The sequence below is a fragment of the Nansenia antarctica genome (assembly GCF_963989245.1).
Source record: "Nansenia antarctica genome assembly, chromosome: 1".
Taxonomy (NCBI): Eukaryota; Metazoa; Chordata; class Actinopteri; order Argentiniformes; family Microstomatidae; genus Nansenia; species Nansenia antarctica.
The window spans coordinates 54,022,019-54,042,235 of NC_137674.1; the positions used below are offsets into that span (position 1 = coordinate 54,022,019).

The window sequence follows — 20,217 nt, forward strand, 5'->3', positions numbered from 1 at the left end:
TAAAGGTGTGATGACGTCACCCGTACCTGTGCGTCATGAGCTCTGTTGGCCACAGGGTTTGTTTGTGCGGAGGTGGGAGGGATGGGGGAAGGAACAGCTTTGTTGAAAACACAGTGTTTGTCTTGCTGATCTGATCAGATCTGAATTTAATCATCTTTTTCTAGCAGACATAATTTTTGCAAGCCACAAAGCATGGATACAATGCACGTCGCTGATCATGAATTGTAACATCTTAGCCATTTTTGTGATTATGAAGTGTAACATCTTCCATCTTTGTGGAGTTTCACAGGAATAGTGGAAAGCCTCCTAAGCACTGTTGACTTTTTAACCTTTTTAGGTGAATCATAGAATAAAACAAAGATACTTGGATACTCAAAGAAAGGGCGGTTTGCCCACACACAGATTTAGCCTAGTCCTGGACTAAATCACACTTTCACCTTTTAGTCTAGTATTGGGTTTAATCTGTGTCTGGGAAATCAGCCCTGAATTATTTTTTGTCCAACCCCGGAAACTCTGTGTTCCATGTTCCTCAGTCTCCCTTGATGCATGATAGGAGCTTGTGTCTCAATCACCCCTTTGTGGAAGCAGATCGGATGAACAGGTACACTGAGGTATTTTCTTTTTAGGTGTAACCCACAAACAGGTGAGTGACCACTTTGCATGGGACTGGGACCGCCATCAAGGATCTTTCAGGAATGTATATTGAACAGCCAGGGTGGCCTGGTGGTCGTCCGGTATGTTGGCCAGTCCCATGTGACAGTGACCTCATGGTTGACATCACCCAGCATGTTTCAGACATGTCTGCGCTGCTCCATGTGTTTACTCATCTGTGCAGCTGTTGTGTCTGGACACTTGAGATCACATAACACCTGAGGGAGCTGTCTGGCTTTTGTGTCTTGCTCAAATTTTTGTTCGAATAATAATAGGAGGCTTTCACAGGATTATAGGATAAGAATCCAGACTCTTTTTACACTTTTCTAGAAATGAGCTCCTTGATTTTCTTTATTCAATGGAACGTGTGGTATGACATCCACGCTTTTTAGACTCCCAAACCCCTCTTCCAAGGAGTCTTATAAGATGCTGAAATTGGATGCATCCCCACGGTTACTCCATTTCCTGGTGTTTTTTGCCGATATCCTCTGGAGATATCACAGTGTGTCACAGTGTAGCCTGTAGCTGCAAGTCTCCTATCAGCTGGGAAATTCCACCACAGCATACTGCTAAAGAAGGAAAGGAGACATTTGTGTCTTAGTCCTAGAATATTTTGAGGCACTCTCCCAGGCATTCTCCCAGCCTCAATTTCATCAAATTCAATTTGATCAGTTAGTCACCTCTGCAGTATGTCATTCTGGGTCAGGTGATGATGTCAACATGCTGCAGACTTTCACCATGGCACTGCGATCCATTTCCCATCTGAAGGTTGCTGCAGGGCATGGTTTGTCTCAGCTGATGTCTGCTCGGCCAGATGTGGTCATTGTGTCCGCTGCAGCCACGCTCCCCATGGGGAACCACAGGCGGAAGGCGCTGAACGGTTCCTCTCAGCCAGACCCTCCTGGTCTCCAGAATTCCCGAAGCACGCTGCCATCAGAGGTTACTGGAACATTTCCTTTCCTGTTTTTCTTTCTCCAGGAGTGAGGTTTTGTTTTCACAGTTCAATATTCTTATTCGTTTTTTTTTTTTTTTTTCTCCCTCCACTTAAATAGTGCAGTGTGTTATTCTGTGGACAAGTAACTGAATCCCTGTCTGTCTGTTTTAACTGCCCTTCACCCCTTTTTTTGTGACCCCGAAACACTGCACATGTCCTCCCTTTACCACCACAGCTTTAGAGGCCATTTCGTTAGTCAGCACAGTAATGGGAATGCTTTTTGTGTCGGCTTGGTTGAGCAGTATTACTGAATGTATTCTCTTCTGTGTGTATAATTCTCATGTTCAGGCAGTTGGTGGGAGAGTGCGTGTGTGTGTGTGGGCAGGGGGGGTTAAACTCCAACAGCAACCTGTCCTTCAATGACCCGAGGCAGACAGGCAACCTCACCAGGCAACTACTCTGACACGCTTCCACACCCACACTGAACCAGCCCGTTTCCTTCCTCCCCAGCCGTGTTTGTGAAGCTATGTGTCACTCAGCACTGCCTGGTCCGTTTATCATCCATAGCCTGGGCGGCTCCAAGTGAGGGGTTTATTAACTTGTTGCCAGCACTGTTGTCGCTATACGATTGTCACCTATTGAATTAGCAGACCAACCGTCTGTCTCTTAGTTAGGTCTTAGGTTCCTCCTATGAGTGAAGAAGTGTCCTTCAGAGACTGTTTATTTCCTGCAGTGCGCCCTGGATGCCAGGAATTGGGTCACGGGTGGACGCGTGTCTCATATCGGCTCCACCTCAGGGCATCTCTCTTTCTCACTGGTCTGGTTCAGCGTACAGGATGTGGCGGTGCCTCTTCTTACACAGAACATGTAGAGACTACACTGTACTGGAAGAAATAGCAGCTGTAACCCTGTTGTGGTGAGGCATGGGCCCACAGCCTACGGTAACATACATGTTTAAAGCACCTGGCAAGTCAATTGCCTGATTGCCTTGTAATTATGTTATTTGGGGTCTTGTATGCATATAGTAAGCACCAAAAAGTAATGAGCAATGTATTACATTGGAATTTCAAGATCGAGATATAAATCTAAACCCCCCCCCCCCATTTTCCATCACATACAATCACTGGGCCTAAATGGGTCAGGGCCAACGCATGAAACCTTACGTCCTGCAAGAACATTTTTCTCATGTCTTGCAACTTAGCCAACTGAATTAGCTCAGTATTTACACATTTCAACAGTAGCTAGTTGCTAATTAAATGACATAACTATATGAACGTCTAGTAGATGGAACCATTTAACATAACTTTTCAGGACTCTTTAAGAACTAGAGCCCAATGACAATTCTTGACAATCAATCTGTGTTTTTGCCTTAGCTCTCAATACCTGATCCTCAGAGTGTGTGGGGCAACACAATTCTACAAAAATACTATACTGACACCATCAGTTGACAGTTTCTTCTCACTCTTTCTGACGTGTCATTGGCATCACTCATGACAACTACAGCAAGTACAGCTTAAGACAGTTATCCAATTTCTGTCTATGATCCCCATTGACAGTGCAAAACAAAAAACGGAAGCCAGTGTTAGGCCTACATGTAATGTTTGTTTCAAAGCCTCTCATTGTACCACATCCGGGAGATAAGTGATAGTGATAGTCTGCTTTGACAGGAGTGTTCTTTTTGTGTGCTATCAAAATGTTACCTTGTGTGAACACCTGTTTTTCATCTTTCTATTTTTGGTGAGTGTTTGAAGTTGTTGGATGATGCTTCTGCATCAGATTGGCTAGTGTGTGTGTGTGTGTGTGTGTGTGTGTATGTGTGTGTGTGTGTCTGTGTGAATGTAGATACTGTAATGGTCACGGCAGACCGGAGCTACACTGGAGACCTCTTAGACCAGGTTTTCACCTAATTCTGCCCAAAGGTTTAGTTGGGTTATGTCTCTCTCATGAGAGAGAGAGAGATATTATTTTGTTCCTGCATTGTTTTAATTTCTTTTTCTTTATCTGTTATTCTCTCTTCTTATCGCTTCCTCCCCTTCTCTCTCCTTTTTGCCTCCTCATCTCTCTCCTGCTCTTTCACCCTTCTTTCTCCTAACATCCCTCTCCCTCCATTCATCCCCTTTTCTCTCCCTTTCCTTCTTCTCTCTTTTTCTATCAGCATTCTCTCTCACTCACTCTTGCCGGTCCCTCTGTCTTCTGACCACTGGATACTTTGTCAGGCTTGGTGCTCACTACACTCGCCTGAAGGGGTTAGCCTTCGAATGCGGAGTCATGGCAACGGCGGAGGCATTCCGGCTAGCTCAGAAAGGAAGCAGTGGGGAGCACCGCGCTGTAAAACACCCGCACTCACTGACTAGACCCAACTCATACAGAGGGCAGGAAATAGTATGGCGTGTGTGTGCGTCCGTCCGTCTGTCTGTCTGTCAGGGGCATGTGTTTGTGTTGGGGAGTAGGGGCTCCCTGTGTTGTGTTGGGGAGTAGACACATGTCTGTGTGTGTTGGGGGCTAGACACGTTCGTGTGTGTGTTTGTGTGTGTTGGGGGTAGACACGTGTGTGTTTGTGTGTGTCTGTGTGCGCCTGTACGAGTAGACCAGTCAGGAGAAGCGGTGGCGTGCGTGCGTACCTCCGTGTATGTGACACACAGGGAGGCATGTGCAGCGAGGAAGCCAGAGAACCAAACAAATAAACCGGGGTGGAGAGAGGAAAGTGGGCCAGCGGCCAATTAGGCCAGCCGACAGATCCTTCTGCGCTAACCGTATTCTCTCTCTCTGTGTGTGTGTGTGTGTGTGTGTGTGTGTGTGTGTGTGTTGCACTTTTCAACTATGTTTCTGTGCATATATCTCTCTCAGCCCTACAACTCCACGCTCACAAACTACGGTAACCCCGTTGTCTAGGCTCCACCGGTTCAGGGTGTGGCTTGGGGCCTATGACCCCCCCCCCGCCTCCAGGCCGTGTACAGGCTGTACAGGCTGTCACAGCATCCCACTTACCGACAGGCCCCTCCCTCCCCCGTGGCCCAGTTTGACGATGCTAAAACAAAGGGCTTGATGGTGGCTATTAGTAGACAGCCTTTGTTGCAGCCCTGTGAGGTTTAATGGGGGTGGGTGAACGGTATTCAGCTAGCGGCGTTGTTTGTATTCATGACCTATAGGACCGTATGACCCATTTACCTTTTTACAGGTACATTTACATTTAATATACACATGTTTTTTTATTGTGGATCCAGATGCAGTATGTTAAAGTTTGTGTGTGTGTGCGCGCAAGCTTGCTTTGTGACGGTGTGTCGGTGTGTGCGTGCACGCGCCACCCACCAGAGCCTGGGAATGGTGGCTAATGCCTGTTGAAGCCTGCTGAGTGTGTTCAGCCACTGTCGATGGCAGGACCCGGTTAGCCTGCAGACTAGCCCTCTGTCTCCAGCTGCTCCACCTCTGAGGGGATACCTCTACTCTCTCCACTGTGAAGGATTGTGTGTGTGTGTGTGTCTGTTTTTATTATTTTTATTAATATTAATATTATTATTATTGTGTTCTCTCTTTCCGTCCTGTCTAATCTTCGCGCACACCTTTCCGAATAATATCTTCTTGAGTGACTTACACAAGCATACACACGATGAACGGCTGTGGTCCCTCTGACGTAATGGAAACCGATCATGGTGATCAGACAGGCGGCAGTCTTTCTTATGATCTTTCTAGTGCTATCAGCGAGTCTCAGATGAGTTGTTCAATTGCAGGTAGCATAGCGCCTGACAATGTGTGAGGTTGACTACCATGGGTCTACCCTTATAAAAACTGCTGTGTGTGTGTGTGTGTGTCCACAGGACTGGAGTGAGTTTGCAGGACATTCCTCTTAGAGAGATGGCACTGTGTTTATTCATGGTGAAACAGAAAGCTGCCTCTGCCCGAGGTCACATCGCATACACACCTCTTCCTTCCTTGCCAGACTACTAGCGAGACTTTGGTTTGAAGAGATGCTCTAATGACAGTGCTTCATTTGTAAGAATATATTTTTGTAAGATATTATTAAGTTGAATGCGTAGAGTTGTATCTATCATCTACTTCTGCGCTGTGATTCATTCATTGGTCAAGAGACCATCAGAACTGTAACTAAACTTCTGCTCAAAGGATAAAACCTGTCCAGTGTAAGCTATCTACAGACATATTTTATAAGATGATAACATTTTCTCAGCAGAGACAGCAGATTGTGCTGAGGACTCTCAAAGGTGCTGTCTGTCGTCTGAAAATCGAAAAACCGTGTGTGTGCGTCTGGCTGCTTTCCGCCCATCTGCGAGGGAGGGTCTCTGTCTGTAATTAAAGCTGCCGAGATTAGTGCTGACTGTTAGATCCCATCCACTCCTTCCTCCTATGATCTCTGCCTCTGGTGGTGCGTCTGCAGTCTTAAGTGGCTTCCTCTCCTGTAGTTGAGAGAAGTGAAAAGGACCTGGTGGAAAAGGCCATCTTTGCTTTGTTCTATCCCCTTCTTTTAATACGTATGTCACTGAGTGAGTTTTCAAACCAGTCAGTCAGTAACTCAGAAGCTCAATAAAATAGCCTAGCAGGTCCACTTACCCAGTAGAAGGAAGAGTTCACTAGGTTTAAACACCACTGGTTGGAAGCTTTGGATTGCTCTGGAGTGCAAATAGACACTTTCTCATGTAAGTGGATCAGACTAGCTATCCGCTAAGTCTGTGGGTCAGTCCTTCTGTCTGCAACCCAGTCAGTAAATAAGCCTGTCCATAAATGAGCCTGTCTCACTAATCAGTCAGTCAGCCAGCCATTCGTAAAAGGTCATTCTGTCATTTTCCTGTGGAAAAACTTGACATTCGAGGTGGCCATCTCTCACAACATTTAGACCCCCCAACGTCCTTCAAGCGTTTGGTGCCGCGTTAGACGCGCGTGTGAGAAGATGGGGTCGTCACCTTTCATGTTCAAAGTCACTGGCTGGGGGTTAGTGGCCTAAATTTAGCCCTTTACTCCCTGGCTCATGTGTTTGGAAACCGGACGCCAGCGGTTCACCCATTCCCCATGGCTACTGTACTGCTGCTGAGTGTGGTACTGTATGTCTGGTGAGAGCTTTTTATTTTAAGAAACAAGAAGGGTAGCATACATAGCCAATGGCGGCTAGGTATAGCTAGCCCGGCTTGCACATCAGGTGTGGTTTGAAATGGGATAATTTTTCTTTCAAATACTGTCGGTGTGCTTGTTTGAGTTTGCCCAGCATAATGAATAGAATACCTTTTTGATGGGATACATTTTTGGGGAATACAAAGAGGCACAGTAAATTACAATAGTGGGGGGGGAGCAAATTTGTCAGAAAATGTGGGCTGATGTCACATCATTTTCTGCACTTGTTTCCTAGCAGGCAATTATTTTTCTTAAATAGAAAGGGAATGATCAGAGGAGGACACTTTGGACTGTTTGCATATGGTCTTAATGGTATCTTTCCATAATTATGTGTTTTGATGTGAGCAACACGGGTCGGCTGTGGCGCAGGAGGTAGAGCCGCCGTCTAATGATCACAAGGTTGGTAGATCGGCAGTTCGAGCCCCGGCTGGCCACATGTCGAACTGTTCTTGGGCAAGACACTGAACCCCAGTGTGTGTGAATGGTTGAATGAGAGGCTGTTGTAAAGCGCTTTGGAGCAGCAAAAAAGGCGCTATATAAGTGCAGTCCATTTACCATTTACCATTTAACTGTCCGTTTTAAGGAAGTGAAACCTGTAGAGAATGGAAGATCACCAGAAATCTAGAAAAAAGTATGTGTGTACGTGCGTACATGCGTATCTATGACGCAGGGGATAATGACCTGTTTGTGTATATACATATACATATACATATACATATAATGACACTATTCTTCACATGAGGAAACTGCATTGCATGTGCTGCATTCGCACTAAACTTAATGCTTTGTGGTAATAAACACATTTGATTTTCAAGCCACTGAGGGAGAGAAGAGGGTGAGAGTAGGATTGAAGATGTGCGTGTGACAGAGAGAACCAAAGAGGGCAATTCCAGGTGCATCCCTACAGGCTTGGGTGATTTAGCTGCCACTGACAGCCAATCAGATTGTTTACAGCCCAGGGCACTCAGGAGACATGGTGGGTTAAAAGGTCGTCTGAGCCTGGAGGGGCCAATCACGTCACAGTGGGTGGGGACAAGAGTGACTTACTCACTCTGTCTTGCTTTTTCATTCATGATGGATAGGGGAGGGAGGGAATTGAGGGAAGGAAAACAGGGATTACGATATTCCCTAGGAAGTCAGTCTGGGAGTCTCGTTTTCTCTCTCTCTCTCTGGCTTTCGTGTGCGTGCGTCGTTAGTGGAGGTAGAAATTGAAGGATGGGCTCACTGTGACCGTCATCGGCCTCCACTGGAGTGAGCATTGTTTCGGGGGATGGAGGAAGACTGGTGATTACCGAATCTCTTATGTTCAAACTTTGCATCAAACTTTGCATGTCATCTGAACCACCAATATGGCTGACCTCCCTCTTGTTCACAACCAGAGAATGTTACGAAATATGTGTGAGTGTGAAAATACAGTGCCCTCCATAAGTATTGGAAAGAGGAAGCATTTTGTCTTCTTTTAGCTCTATAATCCAACAGTTTGGAATTTAAATCAAACAATTACTATGTGGTCAAAGTAGAGATTCTCAACTTTATTTCAATGTTTCTTTCAGATTGGGTTCAATTCAATTCAATTAAACTTTATTCGCCATGTGCAGTGCTCTAAGTCTATGACTTGGTATTCTCCATGCTGAACAAGCTACAGTACATACAACAACAAGACAACAATACTCAAGACACACAATATATACAGTACCAATACGAGTGAATAAATATACTGTACAACTAAGTGCAAAAACATATAAACTGCAAGGTGCAATGATCAGGAGTTATTGAGGAGGGCTATGGCTTTTGGGAAGAAACGGTATATTATATATTATAGTATATAATGTTGAAATAAAGCACTCATGTTCAGTATTTGGTCGACAATACTTTGCATGCAATAACTGCCTGAAAAGCTCGACTCGACATATCAGCTCCCTTATGTCTGCACAAAAGATGTTATGGAACACACCTGACTAATCAGAAACACCTGTCAAGTAGGGATGGGAATCGAGAACCGGTAACCAATTTTGCGATGCATTGGTATCAATAACGTCCGAGGTTATCGATTCTCTTATTGGTGTGCTGACAGTTGCGCGTTGCAAAAACGTGTTCGTCATTATAAGGAACATATAAGAAGAAGTAAGAAGAAGTATACTTACGGCAAGGCAAAAGAGGGCAAATCTGTGCTCTTAAGTCTGCTACCTACTATCCGCTTTGAATGATTGGCGCTATGTTGAGCGAGCAAGCAGTAGCCATGTGAGAACAATCCCGAGTTCTAAACAATGGCTCCGAAACCTGAATAGACACTCTCTACCACTGTATCATATTATAAACTACTGCGCTTAAACATTGATAGTTAAAGTTGTTATCGCAGTCTAACATTACATTTTGATATTTAGTAGCAAGTTACATATTTTGCAATGCTCAGGCAGGATAGTTTCCTTTTCTTTTCTTGTTCAAACGAATACTAAAGGGGTTTAATATCTCCATTTAAACTGGAGACAAGTCAGAGGCATCTACGGACCCACACTGGTTTATCTTTTATGTTCCGAACCTGTTGTGCCTTTTTGAAACTGCCCTTTGCGGTTTCCTGTTCAATTCAGGTTAGAATGTGTGTCCCTTTTTCTTCTAATAATGAAGTTTGTTTTTTGTTTTGTGTGTTTTCTTCTTTTTTTATGTGAGATTAAACATGGTGAAGTATCTTTTGGGGTTAAAACTAAAATAAATATTCTCAAGTGTTTGTATCTGATTACTACACATGTCACAAACAATAGACACAACATTGCTAAATAACATGGTCACAGGATGGAATGTAGGTGGGCTGAAAAATCCAACCAAACGTACTAGAATGTTATGTCACCCAGCCTAATTGAAATCAGAAAACCTGGGTAGGCCTACTTTTTTCCCTACACAGGAAATCGAATCGATGTGTCCATAATGGAATCGGTTATCAATAACATCTTATCAACGCCCATCCCTACTGTCAAGCCAATAGTACTTGTTCCCTGAAATAGGTGGACTAAAAAGGTTGTAATTTCTAAATTGAGAAACTCATCTGAAAAAATGTAATTAAAGCTGAGAATCTCTACTTTAGTAATAATTTGATTTTAAATCCAAACTGTTGGGGAGTATACAGCTAAAAGAACACAAAATGATTTCTCTTTCCACTACTTATGGAGGGTATTGTAACTCGCTGAACTATCATTCTAAACTATTTTCCTCTCTGTCTCTTCAGCTCTTCAGGGAAGTCAGAATAATGAAGATTCTAAACCATCCAAACATTGGTAAGTGCTCCGAAGACTACCACATGTCCAATAGGACACACTGTTTGGTGAGATAAATTATTTGTCAGTAGATTGACGTTGCATTGACAAACTAGAAATAGTCCAGGATATTTTTGACATTACACAGATTGAATTTTAATTCATTTCCTGAATTATTTGAATTATTTCCCTGTCCAAATGGAACTTGTTTCCTAGTTCTCTTTCTGGATGGGTGATATTGTCACATTTACCATCCCCCCACACATTCTGTGCACACACACACACACACACACACAGACACACAACCAAAAAAAAAGAATGGCACAGACTGGCTTTTGTACCCTGGGAAAAAGGGGTGCGGGTGCGTGTGTGAATGGGAACAGTTTGGGAAAAGACGGTGGAATTCCTGAACATGTATTGTGAGGGAGGGAGGGAGTCATGTTTATCCCGGAACAATCCTCTGAATCACTTCTGGGGAGTATTCACACTGGCCAGACCCACACACATACTGTGTAATAGCAAATTTCAGTGTCTGAGTGTGTGTATTACTAAAACTATGAAGTAGCCTAATTGTGTTGCGACTGTGCTTTTGGTGTTTTCACAGTGTTCAACATGAATGTATTCCGGTTCGCAGAAAGTATCGGGCTCCATCATTTGAAATTGGCAGCTCCTTCAAAGCCGTACAACAATGTCATTTTGAATACCGCTGTTCAACCGAAAACCGGGGTTTTATTCGGGAACGGTTTAACGGTATCAAAAATTGGAAACCATCCAACCCTAGTGCATGTGATAATAACAGATAAGAAGCAACATATTGTGTGTGTGTGTGTCTGTGTGGGGTTCAGTTTCTGAGTGAATATGACACAAGTGGGTTAACATCTCAGGATGATAATCTCCTCTCAACCTCTTTCATTGTCATCTTAATAACTTAGATAATGGCCTCCTCTACTTCTGCCTGGGGCTATCTTTATCCCTATCCCCCTTTTATGGACCCCCACAACGTTCCTGTGCATTAGTTAGTCTTTTCAGGAAAACCAGGAGAGAGGCCATGGACACCATGCTAACGCCTTGGTTAACTGCTCACAATGGGCGCTGTATTGTCCTAAAGGATGTACGTTTGTTGGAAATCTGCCACCTCTGGTCACTCTGGTGGTGAAATTCAGTTTGAAGTTCCAAACAACATTATCCTCCCTAAGAATAATATAACCCCCAGAAATGGAGTGTCAGACAGTAGCTGGTGTGTTTATGCATGCACACACGATTCGATGAGGCAGCCATCAGAGACAGAAAAGCAACCATTGTCCACACTCCAAGAACACCCCTGGTAGTAACAACATGTTTATAATCAAACCCTGTGTCCGGTAGGACTCTCCATTTTATACAGCGCTTTTTTCAGGACCAAACAGCGTTCATCAATGAAATATTTATTTCAGATGTCATTCCCTGATCGCTGCTGATTAAACGTGGTCGACCATCAGGAAGCTTCTAGAAAGCTTGAATGTTCCATATACCAGACTTTTAAAGAGAGGATGTTAGTAGAAATTTATCCACTAGCTCACAAGCCAAAAACCGATATAGAAACCAGGATTATTGTCAAAAAATTACCTGATTGGACAGAGAGGGACACACCTCCCCACACCCATGAGCAAAAGCAAATTTTGTTGTCTTAAACTGATGACTGGGTCTAAGGAGAAACCCCAAAACATGATATCATTAAAAGATGATATCATGAACCAAAGTCAACACGAGCCAAAATGTTATTCTGTGGCGTCTCTTTAAAGACACCAGAAAACAGACTATAGGAATGCTGTCCTCTATATCCCGTCCGCCCCGTTCTGACCCACTTTCCCGATTTCTCTGTCTCCCAAGCCAGGTAGGTCAGCACAGAGGGATGGAGAGAGAGAAGGAATGGGAGAGGGATGGACAGAGTTGTCGTGGCATGGAGATGGGGATGGAATAGATAAAACAGTAGTAGCATGTCAACCCTGCAGTGTAGCAGAGCAGTATAGTACTTGAAATCCTTTCCAATACATTGATGGTTTGCTTGAGCACACCTGGAGTGCCAGATTAGATTAGATTAGATTCAACTTTATTGTCATTGCAGAGTACAAGTACCAGACAACGAAATCCAACCAGAAGTGCAAATAGTGATATGTAAAACATGATCTAAAAACATGACAGTGATAGTGATAGGTACAGTATGCCAAGTACAGTAGTTAGAGGTATATACACTTATGAGTACAGTACAAAGTTCAATTGAATGGGAACTGAATTGAATGTGTCCAAACTTTTGACTGGTACTGTACGTAACATGTTGCTATGTTGAGTGGGAAGCACAGCTTCTACCCCAGGGCCATCCAGGCCCTGAACACAGCAAAGACCTAGGTTCTGGGCCCTGGACAGTCTGGACGGATTGATGGCAGCTGCTGGACTGAAAAAATCAGGTGTAGTGCTGAGGCACAAATATGTACATTTCAAGCCTGCAAACTGCGACACTTTAAATGAATGTGCAATAACACTATGTGCAATATGACAACCCTAGTCGTCTATCTGTACAGTATAGTATAGTGGATAGTGTACATAGCCTTTATTTATGTAAACCAGCTCCTTCCCTTCTTGTGTTTTTTGTTTTGTTCCTAGCACCAGGGGAGCCACCCCTCCTAAATGTCGTTGTTTGGTACCTGTACTATAGCAATGACAATAAAGACCATTCATTCATTCATTCATTCATTCATTAGCACTTTTGGGGCTGTTCCATTTGAAATGATTTCAAATAGTATTTGCACCCCAGGTCTGAAGCAGAGATCCCTGGAGCGTTGTCACATTGGGGACACTCACTTAGGGACAAGGACCGTGTGGTCCACATGGGCTTCTCCTTACATGTTTGGAACCGGTCTCTCTCTCTCTCTCTCTCTCTCTCTCTCTCTCTCTCTCTCTCTCTCTCTCTCTCTCTCAAATAGATGTTTTAGCTCAATGGTTTTTACCTGTATGAATAACTAAAGAAATAAATGAGCTCATCCCAGGCCCAATTCAATCAAATGGACGTTGATTCAAAGGGCTAGCAAGTGCTTCTGCCCTACTGTAGGCTGCTGATTCCAGTTGAACATGCACTAAGCCTTGTGCTTGGACTCCAGTAATAGCCTCATCACCAATACCATTTGTCTTAATATATTCAGGATGTATAAAAGACATGTAGGAGAGTTTTCTTTAAGCTCGTATAGATCGTCTCCGTTTGCTTTAGCCCGTCCGTCCGTCAATATGGAAGTGGTCTCTTGTGTCTCCATCCGTCCACCCTCCTGGCCAGTTTATTATCAGTCTGTATTTCTGTCAGTATCTCTTGTCTGTTTTTGTCAGGCCGTACACACACAAACTCACACACAGCAGGACGTTATCTGCACCGGTGGTGGGCTAGTGCAGGAGAAATGAGATGAGCTGCTGTGCTGCGGTAGACTGTCTGCCTCAGGCCCACAGGCTGGGCTTTCATGTGACATCAGCCAGGGAACACACACACACACACACACACACACACACATGCCACGCATCACTGCAGCTGAGTAAGGGAAGCTGAAAAACTCTTAACCTACCCCTCTCTCCCTCCCCCCTTCACAGTGAAGCTGTTCGAGGTGATCGAGACAGAGAAGACTCTGTACCTGGTGATGGAGTACGCCAGTGGAGGTGAGGGCCGCCAGCCAACATCACACAGGCCGTGGGTTAGGGTTAGTCCATAGTTGGGGAGCTCTGTAGCTAACTTAAAATGTCATTTCTCTGGCAGACCTAGACCTAGACCCAGACCCTTGACACAAAGTGCTCTGTTGAACCATGTTTCAATCCTTTGGTCACATACAGAGGACCGACTGTCAAACCTCTGTTTTACAATTGACCCTTGCAAACGAAGAAACATACTCTCACATACATCTCCATTTTGTTAGTTGTTTTGTTTGTGTGACATATTTCTACAGTCCTACAGCGGAACCGGTCATACTACAGTGGAATCAATAGTGCAAAATGCTGTGCAAACTACAATGAGATTAAATACAATATAATAATAATAATAATAATAATAATAATAATAATAATTACTTTTTATTTGTATAGCGCTTTTCCTGCAAACGTTGCAGCTCAAAGTGCTCCAATATGATACAGTACAAGTAGTCAAGTAGTGTTCAAGTAATCAGGTAGTGTGTGCAAGTAGTCATATAATATATATTATTTGTGTAGTGTGAGTGTCGTTGGTTTGGGGGAGACAGGTGCTATATCTAACTGTGTTTAAGTAATGCCGCCCTCAGACAATCTCTCACTCTCTCGCTTGCTCTCTCTCTCTCTCTCTCTCTCTCTCTCTCCTCTCTCCAGGGGAGGTCTTCGACTACCTCGTAGCTCACGGCAGGATGAAGGAGAAAGAGGCCAGGGCTAAATTTAGACAGGTACCGCAGTGTACTGGATTCAGCCCCCCACACACACACTTCAAATGCCCCTTGTTAAAGCCAGAACACTTGTTTGGCTGACGCGCATGCACACACACACACACACACACACACACACACACACACACACACACACACACACACACACACTTAAACACACTTCCAACACCCCATGTTCAAAGCCAGCAAACTTGGCAAGGCTGAACCCTGAGAGGAATATCCAGGCCCTATCTTGCCCTACTCTACCCAAAGGCCTATATGGCCCACATAAGATATACAGTAGTTCTCATTGGACAGGAGCATTTCAAAAAACAAAAACAAAAAAACATTCACCAACATTTTCAGAAATATTTAATTGAGTTTTTTTTATTTTTTTATTTTTTTTACAGAATAATCGAATTAAATTGTTTGTTTTAAAGTTATTCAATTGACAAAGAGCTATGCCCTGTTATGTACCCATGCTGAACAGAAGGAAACAACCACCAGGACAGACACACCCTCACACACTCCTTCCCCACCATTATGTGTGTCTGAGCTTTCCTCTCTTTTGTCCAGTCAATGGAGTTCTGAGAAACATATTTCTCTTTGATGTTGTCGGAATGATGCATGTATTGATTGTAAGTTGCTTTGGAATAAGGCGTCTGCTAAATGCCAAAAATGTAAATGTAAAAATGTTTGAACCTGAGAAGTGAGTTTTCTCATCTCAGTTGGGTTCGCTGTACCTTTTATCTAATCATGACGTATGTTGGTATTAAAAACCCCACCCCCCCCATCACTTTTTTGCCCCAAAAAATGTTTTCGAAAGTAAAAGAGCATAGTTTTGTATTAAAGGTCTTCAATTTGTGATTATGGCTCATGTCCTTTACAGATTGTATCCGCGGTGCAGTACTGCCATCAGAAAAAGATTGTCCACAGAGACCTGAAGGTAAGGATCGACTGCATCAGGTATCACGTAAGGTGGTGTTAAGATACGCCCATGTCCGTCTGTCCGTTTGTGCAATACAGTTGTGGTCTCGACAGTACACGCTCTGTTTCCGTACCCCGTTTCCACAACTAGACGTCCTCAATGATGCATGAGTACAAGGTGGAGGAAGAAGGAGGAAAAGGGATAGAAAGACAAAGGAACAGAGTGAAAGAGAGTGAGGAACAGAAATGAGGACACACAAAGAGAAATGGCAAGAGAGAGTGGAAGCACGGTGGGGGGCATGCACTTTGTTACAACGTTTCCTTCTTGTAGCCCTCATCTTCTTTTCCCCTTTTAACTTATTTCTCCCTCTCTTCAAAACACACACACACACACACACACTTTACCTCGGATCGAGGACAGTTGCAATGCAGTAGAGTCTGTTTTTTCTGTGTCAGTGAGGTGTCTCTTCTACTCCCCTTCGCATGAACTTTGTGGCCATTTCTATGCTAGTAACAGAGAGAACATGTTTTTTTTTTCTCATACAAAATAGTGTATATTTACTGTAGTGGAAGATATTCTAATTTAGCCATCTTTTTGCAACATTTTAGTTTATCCTGCCCCTTCGTCACTTTGATTGGTCCAAAGATGAATCGCAAGCGTTAACATTGATACCCTATTCAAAACACTTAATTAAAAGAACAACTAGAGAAATATATTATTTGACGCTAGTGATTCCATTCTTCATATTACATTACTACTCTGGCTATTCTTTTGAAGGCACACTGCTTTGACCTGGGGTCCAAATATTATTTAGACTTTTTTTTTTTCAAATACTTTGAGTGTTTCCTTGAGGATGCCTGGAGTGCTGGATGGGCAAAGTTTGCAATTTTGGGACTATTTCCAGTTCCATTCCACCAGGCCAACTCAATCAAGCACAGATTTAAAATACAATCTGAACCCAGGTCTGATGCTTTGTGAGAGGACTGGCTTTGGTATGGATCGGTGGGTAGCAAGTAAGCATTACCGTACTCAGTGTTGCTCAATGTGTTTTGTGAGGTCCACCTCCATCTTATACTGTGTGGCTTTTCCTGGACACACACATGAACATAAAGATGAACAGACTTTGGTTTCAGTAACGAGTCTCTCTCTCCCTCACTCTCATCCCACTCCCCCCCCCCCCCCCCCCCCCCCCCCCCCCCAGGCTGAGAATCTTCTCCTGGATGCTGACATGAACATTAAGATAGCAGACTTTGGATTCAGTAATGAGTTCACCATGGGTAGCAAGCTGGACACCTTCTGTGGCTCCCCGCCCTATGCCGCCCCCGAGCTGTTCCAGGGGAAGAAGTACGACGGACCAGAGGTGGACGTCTGGAGCCTGGGGGTCATCCTCTACACACTGGTCAGCGGCTCACTACCCTTTGACGGTCAGAACCTAAAGGTGGGTGTGGGTGTGGGTGGAGGGGTGCTGGGTGTCTGTGTATGTGAGGTTGGTTGATGTCCAGGGATTATGCTGTACATGCTGGTCAGAGCATTGCCCTTCAATGGACAGAACCTAAAGGTGTGTGCGTGCAGTCTAGGGGGGGGGGGGTCATACAGTACATGGTGGTCAGCGGGGTGCGTGCGTGGGGCTGCCCCATTTTGTGGGGGATGTCTGCGTTTGACTCGAGCTGAAGGTCTGCTTGACCTTTCTCTAGGCTTTCTGTATGATAATAACATTAAGAATCACTATAAGACGTTCTGTATGGCAGACCACATGGAGTCCAGTCCACCAATCGTCAGTCGGTAGGTCACGTGAGTGGGAGACTCATCAAGGACATGTAGTTAACTAATGCAGTGGACAGCGGCTGTTTCTCCAGCGTTCCTGTCACATCGGATTTCGTAACGTCATAAAAATAAATCTGTAAGTCATGCATTTTTCCATGTTTCCCTTTGATGGCATATGACGCCGTAAATTTAACTAAAGTTCGGCCGCAAAGTTGTTGCACTGTTGTCCTATATCAGTGCAGACCGGCAGCATAGGAGCACAGGTTTCATACAGGTTAGAGCTTATTTTGTCATGGTCTGATAATGAAGCATTGTTCTTTTTTATTTGATGACTTGTTTGATCGATTGATAGCGTTCAAGTTGTGAATGAATCGCGAGCGTCAATGCTTTTCTACGATACTACGTGTAATGTCACTTGGACATAGAATAATAAGACACTTGAGTCTGGGTTCAACAAAGGTATAACCAGTTTACGTCGGTTCTCTCGACACCTGTCAGTCACCTACTGGTATATCACGAACTCTCTCTAAGGCGCATGCGCTGTCCTGACTATGAATTAACCTATTCATTACACTACGGATGACGTATTAGTCGTGAAGGGTTGTCCCATTTCTTAGGGGAACCACTATGGCTTGTGGCTCTGTTCGGAGGCCTTGGCTCCAAAGCGAGCGACTCCAAAACGAGCCGAAGTGGTAGAAAAGAGAATCGGGATTGGGCCTTGCTCTCTGTCTCTCTCTCTCTCTCTGTCTCTCTCGCTCTCTCTCGCTCTCTCTCTCTGTCTAACACTCTCATTCTCTCCCCCTCTGTCTCCCACTATAGGAGCTGAGAGAGCGCGTGCTGCGGGGTAAATACCGTATCCCCTTCTACATGTCCACTGACTGTGAGAACCTCCTCAAGCGCTTCCTCGTCCTCAACCCTTCCAAGCGGGGCACTCTTGAGGTGAGGGAGGAAGGCCAAAATGTAAATATGTCTTGCTTAACTACTCTTTATGCCTCTGTCTGTCTGCCCGCCTGCCTGCCCGCCTGTCTTTCTGTCTGTCTGCCTGCAGGAAAATGTGCACGCACTCATTCACAATCACACACACCAAATGTTTATTTGCACGCACAGATATGCATGACTGCACACACACGCAGACACACACACAAACACAAATGCACACCACACCACACACACACAAATTTTGCCATTTAGCAGACGCTTTTAATCCAAAGCGACTTACAATTATGAATTACAATTATGAATTACAGTTCCTAAATTGTTGTTTGGTACCTGTACTGTAGCAATGACAAATAAAGTCCATTCCATTCCATTCCATTCAATGAAGTTGGCTAAAGCATAAACAGATCAACATGCCCAGTCCCCAGTCCACCCTTAGGCTCTATCCCCTAGACACTTGTGTACAGTGGAGAGGATTTGGACAGGTTTAAGCAATAACATTTGGGATTTGCTGCAATTTGTACCCTCTGTTGAGAGATTCTCGATTCTGAAAATGAAAGTATCTGCACCCCTGATATTGTAACTGCAGGTGCAAGGGAAGCAGAAAAACAACAACATGAAACTAAATAATTCTACATTTCTTACTTCACTTTTGAAGGTCTCTTGACTGAATACAAGTATTGCAAGGCAGTGTTGGGAGTTTTTCTTTACAGTGCTATTTTACTTAAACCTATCTAGTTCAACACAAGTGCCCATAGCCCTAGGGCCTAGGGGATAGTAGAAAAGGGCCTTGGTATCGAATGCTATTTCACTAACAGGGAGGGGAGGAATTGAAATTAAATAGCGGAGACTGTGATATATGCTTCTCTCTCTCTCTCTCTCTCTCTCTCTCTCTCTCTCTCTATCTCTCTCTCTCTCTCTCAGCAAATCATGAAGGACCGGTGGATCAATGCGGGTTGTGAGGAGGATGAGCTGAAGCCCTTCACAGAACCAGAGCTGGACATCACGGACCAGAAGAGAATAGGTACAGTACACTGAGACCTAAACATCCCCGGTCGTGTCCACAAACAAGCCCTCACCAGCCACCCAAGATACTCCCGTAGGACTGGACAACCAATAGGATAGAAGAAATACTTGGCCTATAATTGGTTGGAGCTACTACAATTGTGTCATTAAACATATTCAATCCTTTCAGGTCTCAGTGGAAGGCAATTGAGGTGGCATTATTCTCCCCCAATACATAACTGTCAATGGGTGAATAAGCATATTTTGGTCTGACTCATTTGGGGAAACTGCTTCCACTGTAGATAGGTTTGCGATTGTATTTGAGGAATTAGCCCCTGGAGTGGACTAGAACTGGGAGGGAGAGATCAGTAGAGGGGAGAGGCATTATCAGTGAGAGAAAAGACCTTCACATACTGTAGGTGCTGGGGGGACAAGGCACAATTAGCACATAATACAGTGCCCTCCAAGTATTGGAAAGAGGAAGCAGTACTTTGACCTCATAATAATTGTTTGATTTCAAACCCAAACTGTTAGAGCTAAAAGAAGACAAAATGCTCCCTTTTTCCAATACTTATGGAGACCACTGTGTTGCTCCAATTACCACCTTTAATGCAGCAAGAGTACGTGCCATGTACTACATATTTAGTGGCTATATAGTGCTATTTCCCCACTGGTGTCTACCCCCCCCCCCCCCCACACACACACACACACACACACACACACACACACACACACACTCTCTCTTATACAGTGTGCTGTTGGTCCCCCGCAGACATCATGGTGGGGATGGGCTACTCACGGGAGGAAATCACAGAGTCTCTGACCAGGATGAAGTATGACGAGATCACCGCAACGTACCTGTTGCTGGGCAGAAAGTCCAACGAGGTGAGCATACACACACACACACACACACACACACACACACACACCTGTACCTGGGCAGGAAGTCCAACGAGGTGAGCACACACACAAGTTGGGGGTCACCACTTTACATGCACACGCATACACAAACACTGATGCAAAACAATGACACAGTGCTGGTACATAACATAAACACAGACATAACAGTAGCACAAGAAAACAGCAAACCCAACAACAAATGTCACAGACAAAAACGTGACGCAGACATTACATAGAAAAAAAAAGCCTTGTTTTAAATATGCAAAGACGGGCATGTTTCTGTTCCGGCCTAGTGCCATCATACCTGGTTGGAGCTGAATCTTCAAAACCTTG

General features: G+C 44.3%; 1 protein-coding gene across 2 annotated transcripts in view; it reads left to right on the forward strand.

The window, feature by feature from the left end:
• LOC308174871 (MAP/microtubule affinity-regulating kinase 3-like) overlaps positions 1-20,217 on the forward strand; it is a 48,132-nt gene that overhangs the window by 14,080 nt on the left and 13,835 nt on the right. The window contains exons 4-11 of one of the 2 annotated variants that reach the window (XM_080549980.1): positions 9,924-9,972; positions 13,561-13,626; positions 14,302-14,372; positions 15,241-15,297; positions 16,481-16,717; positions 17,863-18,003; positions 18,904-19,003; positions 19,757-19,869. In XM_080549980.1, the coding sequence (XP_080406106.1) occupies positions 9,924-9,972; positions 13,561-13,626; positions 14,302-14,372; positions 15,241-15,297; positions 16,481-16,717; positions 17,863-18,003; positions 18,904-19,003; positions 19,757-19,869 (834 nt within the window). The remainder of the gene's footprint in view (positions 1-9,923; positions 9,973-13,560; positions 13,627-14,301; positions 14,373-15,240; positions 15,298-16,480; positions 16,718-17,862; positions 18,004-18,903; positions 19,004-19,756; positions 19,870-20,217) is intronic. The other variant, XM_080549981.1, reaches the window with a different exon arrangement.